Here is a 7,204-nt window from a genome sequence, read left to right on the forward strand (position 1 = left end):
GGTTGATCGTCTGGTTTGATATTTTCATGGTTTGATTTTTGACTATCTGGTTTATTTTTAATAGGGTTTGACACCATGGTCGATGGTTTCAAAGATATATGATTTTGATTTTTGGCTGGTCTGCGTTGCGAGTCTGTAAATTTAATTTTCTCAAAGGTTAGATGGCAGCGAGCCAAACAGTGGCCTTAAAAATTCACCCACCATTCCAGCGAGTAAGGACATGCAGGGTTGAGAGTACGGGTGAGATGGAAAATGGCCACCCCACCCAATCGAGGGCGGGGAAGGTGGCTATCCACTCGTTTAGGACCAGTAGCAACCTAGCCCTAACTATAAAAGTAAACAAAATAATCTTAAAAGACTCCAAATGATTGCTGTTTTGCAATTTGACTCACACTTGTTCTAAAAAATAGTGGAGACAACCCAGATTGATTTATGACATCGACATTCGAGCAGTATAGTTTAAACAGGTAACAGTTTACTTTGATGCTCCTTCTAACACTGGATTGAGAAAATGTCCACGATGAATTTGAACATAATCTAAAAATACATTGATTTGGCAAAATTCCTCAGTTGAACAAGCCAGACAAAAAAATAATAATGTTCTAGTTACCAAAAGACATCGTTCTAAATTCAGCAAGTTTATTGCATCAGCCCATTAGTGCTTTGCTGCCCACCGGAACCCATAAACACAGCTTTAACACTTCTACTTGCCCCTTGTGAAACGACTGAAGTTCTCCAGGCTCACAAACCATAGCTCATTCTGCCGCACAAGGGATAGCATTAGAAATCATACAAACAAAATTGAAATACAGCACACAAACATATAAAGCATGCAACCCTACACAAATGTCTTGTTTTTGAGTAAAAGGCAATACTTTAGCAAGCAACATGACATGCCCAACACAAATGAAGCTTTTTGGTTCTCATCTGGCCCAAGACCATCTCAGTTCAACAGCCAATCCGGAAGTATTTTTATAAGTAAATGGGTATTTTATTAATAATAACAATGGGCATAGCCCAAGTACACCAGTCATAAGAGAAAAATACCCACTCAGAACTAGAAACCCATACAAGGAGCCAATCTGGAAATATTAGTCACCTAAACAAGAAGTGTTGTTGACGAAAAACAAAAGAAAATAGCAACTATCACATCATAACTCTCCTCAGTGGAAATTTCTCTGAACTGATCACTAAAGATTGCGATTGGATAAAAGAATTTGGACTTGGACTTGAATTTTAAATCAAGAGATTAAGAATGTCTATTTCAAATCCCATCAAAAATAAAGGAACTTGAAATTGGAACATTTTGAAGGGTTGAAATCTGGTATGGATTTGGGGCAAAATCCAAATCAAAATTTTAAAATATGATCCAACAGAAGGGGTTTGAATCTTTTTTTTTTTTTATAAGTCAAGGGATTTGAATCTTGAAGCCCCAAATCCAAGATCCTCCTCCCCAAATCCGGCCAACCAAACCCACCATAACGTATTTTGATATCATGCAAAATATACTGTGGCAAAGAACAGATAACAACTGACACGAGCTGTCATTGAATAAATAAGGTTGTATTTACAGACTTCAATTTGCAATACAGATTGAATCAACATTGGCTCCTTTGATGTCAAGAAAACCTCCGATGTCTTCCCTCTAAATTATGCTATACTTAATCTTCAGCTGCTCTAACAACATTAACAAAACATTCGGGCCGGTTTGGTTATATAAAACCAAATTATCTCATCTCATTTCATATAATCATTGCAACTTTCCTAAATTCCCACACAAAATATAATAAACAATTTAACTTTTTCAAATTCTAAAACAAAAATTATATTATAACAATATTTTATTCATAGACATTACTGTTTATCTTGAGCCAACATGTCTTATGTCTAGTGACTAGTCACTGGCCAAGTTAATCCTATAGGTCATCACGACAGTTGCTGCTGATGATTCCTTCCAATGAAGAAAAATCCTATAGGTCAATGGCGAACTTCCATTCAAGAATAGGCTATATCATTCCGTTAAACTACGTCCAATTCATCTGTCACTACTAATAACCAAACCTAGCAAGAAACACAAGCAGAAATATACTTACAAAACATCTAATGGACAAAATTATTTATAAAGAAAATGTTTAACCTTGGGGTGTGGGGGTGTCATCTAAGCTTCTCCTTCCCACTACTCTTCTTGGCCGCTTCTTTGACCTTATCAATGTAACCCTCAATTGGCGGAGTCAAAGTAGCCATGAATCGGTTCGCGGGGAAAGGAGTCAGGTCCGGTACCAAAGCGGCGGCTCTCAAATCCTCCGGTAGGGCCTCGATTGCCTCCTTTTTCAACCTCAAAAGGTTGGACTCGGCGGCCTGCCTGGTCCGGTGGCGCCTCATAAGAACCCTACTGTACTCCTTGGCCAGGCGCCGCCCATCCTCTACAGTGAGTTCATACTGGGGAATCTTGTCTGCATCAACCAGTCCCAGCGATATCAGATCCAACCCAGGAGTCCCAATAATCGTCGGCGTCTCCGGGATACCCATCTTTTCCTTGTAGTTCTTCTTCTTCATCAAATCCAGCTCTCGCTGCCGGTCCTTGCTGACAAGCCCCAACTTCTCTCGCTTGACTTCGCGTGCTCTTTCTCTCGGGTTCAGGTATCGGACGGGAGTGGGAGCATTGAGGCAGAGGTGTTCGAGCCTGTCTTCTCGTTCGAACGGTTTTTTGGATCCTCCGGCAGTTGTAGATTCGGTAGCGCCCTTTTTGGTATTGGTTCTGAATCGCTTTAAGGTTTGTCCGGTTTTGATTTTGGCTTTGCCCTTAGCGGTACCGCTGACGGAGCATCGTTGGAGGAATTGGTGGTTCCAAGAGGAGGAGGAGGAGGACTCCATGGACAACCCTAGAGGCTTTAGTTTTGCAATTCGGGATAGCATTTTTTCGGCAACACCACCACTGACCCAGTCCTGTGATTCTCAGCCTCAGTAGAGTGGAAGACGAGATCTACGACGACGGGAGGAATGCCACTGAACAGAGAGGAAAGGGTTTTGGGAATTATGGCCTAAAATGGGGTTTTAAACGAAGGGAACTTGTTCAAGGCCACCGATGGGTGTCCGACAGTTTCCAGGTGTAAAATATATTTTTTTTTATTAAAAAATTTTATTCATCATTTTTATATTACATATCACATATAATTTTTTTTATTTTTTATTAAATATATAATATTTAGATAATGAGTAAAAAAACTCGATTAATTTAAAATGAATAAAATCAAAAAATACTTAAAAAAATAAAAACAAATATATATATAGTATATAATATGTACTATATAAAATGGTAAATAACAAAGTTATCTTAAAAATTTACTCTAAAGAATTACTTGAAGTCATGAGATAGTTTTTTAACTCTCTTCCATGTTGACAAACTTGAATGAATTGAAGGAACACAAAAGGAGACATCTCAAGTCTCCTCGGCATCATCCTCAGCCAGTCGACAACAAGAAATGAGTCATCAATAAAGTTTAGCCAGAGTCACACACCTAAGACTAACCCAATGAAGTTTTTCAAGATGCACAAGATCCCTATACTTATCTCGTTGAAGATTTTTAATCCCAAAAAAAAAGAAGGTAACAAATAAGAAGGTAAAAATAAAGTCATTGATACTATTCATAGAATAGTAAAATTCAAAAAAATACCATTTATGAACAATTCGTCGCCCCGTGGTCAAAGTCACCTCAAGTCTGACAAAATTTTGGTGCCGGAAATAATTGCTAAAACAAAAACTTTCAATACCTTTAATCCCGACAAGTAAATGTGAAAGAAGTTGCTTTCACTGCTACCAAATCAAAAGTAGAAATAACTTGTTAGAAGGAAAAAAAAAACAGTTCGAAGAATCTTTAGAGCACTCTCAACTCTATAAAAGGAAGATTGAATGAATAAAGAGTGGAAGACAAAAATTGTTAGTTACTAAGAGAGAATATAAGAAAGAGAGAAAAAGAGACCCCTCCCATATTTTCTCATGTATCCCTATTCATTTTAATACAAGTTGAAACTTCAAGTCCTGTATTCAAGAAAAGCCTATGATTGTAATGGTACTAATTATGGTGATGATCAATCCGCATAACGACCATAATCACGTGGAGTTCCTCCACATTTTCTCTCATAATTCACATTTTCTCATATTTTCTCCGACATTAAAAGACAACTTCAAACTATTATACTCGTTTGGATAGTGAGATAAGATGAGATAATTTCGAATGAGTTGAATAAAATATTATTATTATTTTAAATTTTGAAAATGTTGAATTATTTATTATATTTTGTATGAGAATTTAAAAACAATTATAACGATCAAATAAGATGAAATGAAGTAAAATAATTTATGTATTCAAACGAGCACTGGCTCGTCTTTACATGTGGGTTAAAATGAAGCCAGACATCAAACAGAACTGTTTTTGTTATAACACCATGCTAAATCATAAATTGTCTCGAATCATTATGAATAACAAAAATCACAGAACAGATGATACGGAAAATGTAGAATCCCCTATGTCTTTATGAGCCCCACGCTAAGTATGTAAACCATGCGTAAAGAGCTTATATAGCATAGCGGATGTAAGAGCTGCTACAATTGCATTGATCTAGAGCCGAACATAAAGCTGCCCAAGTTTTTCTTGATGACCAAAACATGGTAAACACGAGTAATTACGATTGATAGAAAACCTATTCTACATTACAACAGGATACAATTGCCTCTTGTACAAGAATTACATGGTACCCAAAAGAAACACCAAATCATATGAATTTATTCAGTTCCAGCAATCTTCTTCTTCAATGCTTCAATATCTGTAGCTAGTTCTTTTCTGCTTGACTGAAGAAAAAGAATGATATCATTTGTCAGCAAGAGGTGATTTTCTTTGCTAATGAAAGATAAAGCTGTTCAACAGGATCATGAAAAATCACAGGTTCATCTTATATTTTTTATGATGAGGAACACCCTGAACCATGTAAATGCAACATGTCTATTATCCGGTTAAACCATGGATCCGTGTAGCCTGCCCACTTCACGTAAATAAGTAAATTATTGGCTTTTTACCGATAGGATGTGGCCCCTAGAAATAAATTGTTTGCACCCAAGGACTCAAACCTTAAACTTGGGGAAAACATACCCCAAGACCAAAACCCTTACAACTTGAGCCAATCCCTAGTGATTCTCTCATAAAGAAAACATAAGATATGCTGATAATAAGCTGCAACATATTAAACCCTCAGACAGGTTTTCGCATCCTCTGTATTCGTCTCCATTGTTAAATTAGTTAAGATCTGAGAATGAGATTTAGTTCACCCAAATTAAGAATAAAAGGATTAAAGCTCTAATTATTCAAAGGGAAAACAAATCCTGTGCAATAGAAAATGGGCTGCATAAGGAATTAAAAAAAATGCAACAGAACCTATCTAATTGTGCCAAAAAGATACCAGAACAATCTGTGCAAATAAAATAAAGCAAGAAAAATGTTGTAGTCAGTTTTACCTTGAAGAGAAGGTAACGGTAGACAAACCATCCTGTGTATCCTAGTCCTACCAACTCCATAATCTTTGGAAGCTAGAAAAGAGAAGAAAATCATGTCAGGGTCGTTGAATAAAATTTGAACTGAGAAAACATTTTTTTTTTTCTTTTCTGGAGGGAGAGAGAGAGAGAGGAGGCAATAATAATTTTTATTTGCTGCAAAATTAATCAGCCAACTAAGGACCTGAATGGCATGAATCCTCTAGATACAATCCAATTTAAGAAAATGGAAGCACGAAAGGACCTACCAAAGGGACTGAGTTGACGGCTCCAACTACAACTGAAGAAAGCCAAACGGCAACTATTGCCCCACCTCCATAGAGAAGTACTGTTGACTTGTTTTCAACTGCATCCCACTAATTATCAACAAAGAAGGAAACCATTTAACACCATGGCATTCTTTACTCAATCAAACAAGGAAATGGTAAGAAAAGAGGTCAAGTTTCTTCAGCAGTACAAATGCCAGCTTTGCTTCTTTCTCACCTTCTCCTTCAAGTCTGTGAAAAGCTCACTAGTGTTGATGGATGTGTCTTCTGAAGAAGAGGCCCTGACCTGAAGCAGAGAAGACCTACGGGACTCTGTTTGAAAGTGGAACAAGAAAGTCAAGAATACAATTTAGACATCTTTAAACAATCCTTTTCAATTCTAGATACTTGGAAAGTTAATTTTACAATACCAACTATTAATTCTTAAAAGCTAGACACAGAAAGCGCAAAAGCAACTCACCCTTCAAAACCCCATTAACACTGCCTACTTGACAAGTCTTGCACACAATTTTATAAATGCTTTCCAAAAAAGAGTAGTATTGTGATGCTCTAATTCATTTTCCACCTTTGTTTACATATTGCAACATGGGCATTTCTCCCTCATCATCTAGACACCTACCATAGATAGTTAATTTGGATTGGCTTTTTAGTTCTGTCCCATCTTGTAACCCACCAATGCCCGTTCCATCGACCAAATTATCTCCCATCACATTTACTTCAAATTTCTATCTTCTATAAACATTTTCGCTATCTCTAAACTAAGCACACATTCAAAAAGCTGTGTTACTTGGTGAACCACTTCGTCATCCCTCAACTTATGACTTCCATGTCTTTAACCCTGCTTTTTGTAATGAAAAGCAAAACAAGATTTCATATCACTCCTCTAATCTTTTCACATTATTTGGATTGCATAAGTTGAGAACTTCAGTGGAGCCAACTAATTGTCATGACACGCAGTTAGCCGGAGCCTTGGGATCATAATTTACCTCCAGCCCGATAATGAAACCCATATCTCTACCATAAGCTACGACCAACCACATAGCAACTCAAACAGGAAGAAAAAAGGGTGGGGGATAAAATAAAAATCACCCATTTATGTACAAAGAAAATAATAAAGAAATACCTGAAAAGTTCTTAGTAGACGCGGTGAAAGCTGTGGAGGAAAAGCGAGGCGGGAGGTAAGGCAAGGCAGAGCAACGAACGGTGGGTTTGGTGGTGTGGAGGCGAGGGACTAAGACGGCGGTGTTAGAATAGGCAGTCGCATATGCCGGCGCTGCTGCCATTGATGATGATGATGATTGATTCTCGGACAGCCAAACGATATGTCTATCTCTATCCCCAAAACTTGCTGGGCTATGCCGATGCGATGCTGAGTCGCTGACTCTAATTGCTG

At 37.5% G+C, this 7,204-nt stretch overlaps 2 protein-coding genes across 2 annotated transcripts; both read right to left on the minus strand.

The window, feature by feature from the left end:
* Nucleotides 1-455: 455 nt before the first annotated feature.
* On the minus strand, nucleotides 456-3,054 carry LOC109012275. The gene is made up of 2 exons (XM_018993810.2): nucleotides 2,138-3,054; nucleotides 456-760 (listed from the first exon to the last, which is right to left on the minus strand). Exon 1 carries the CDS (start codon nucleotides 2,914-2,916, stop codon nucleotides 2,155-2,157), a length of 762 nt encoding a protein of 253 aa, XP_018849355.1. The 5' UTR covers nucleotides 2,917-3,054; the 3' UTR covers nucleotides 456-760; nucleotides 2,138-2,154.
* Nucleotides 3,055-4,419: 1,365 nt separating this feature from the next.
* On the minus strand, nucleotides 4,420-7,204 carry LOC109012274 (protein CURVATURE THYLAKOID 1A, chloroplastic-like). Its single transcript, XM_018993809.2, has 5 exons — nucleotides 6,935-7,204; nucleotides 6,029-6,123; nucleotides 5,794-5,901; nucleotides 5,510-5,581; nucleotides 4,420-4,849 (listed from the first exon to the last, which is right to left on the minus strand). Exons 1-5 carry the CDS (start codon nucleotides 7,092-7,094, stop codon nucleotides 4,784-4,786), a joined length of 501 nt encoding a protein of 166 aa, XP_018849354.2. The 5' UTR covers nucleotides 7,095-7,204; the 3' UTR covers nucleotides 4,420-4,783.

This window comes from Juglans regia, chromosome 12 (genome assembly GCF_001411555.2).
Source record: "Juglans regia cultivar Chandler chromosome 12, Walnut 2.0, whole genome shotgun sequence".
In the NCBI taxonomy this organism is placed as follows: domain Eukaryota; kingdom Viridiplantae; phylum Streptophyta; class Magnoliopsida; order Fagales; family Juglandaceae; genus Juglans; species Juglans regia.

Bases quoted from the DNA above. Each gene is read 5' to 3' on its own strand.
- LOC109012275 (XM_018993810.2), bottom strand. From the start codon at position 2,916: ATGCTATCCCGAATTGCAAAACTAAAGCCTCTAGGGTTGTCCATGGAG.
- LOC109012274 (XM_018993809.2), bottom strand. From the start codon at position 7,094: ATGGCAGCAGCGCCGGCATATGCGACTGCCTATTCTAACACCGCCGTC. The intron at 5,902-6,028 runs GTGAGAAAGAAG...GTTGATAATTAG, and splicing joins TCACAGACTTGAAGGAGAAG to TGGGATGCAGTTGAAAACAA. The intron at 5,582-5,793 runs GTAGGTCCTTTC...TCTCTTTTCTAG, and splicing joins CCGTCAACTCAGTCCCTTTG to CTTCCAAAGATTATGGAGTT.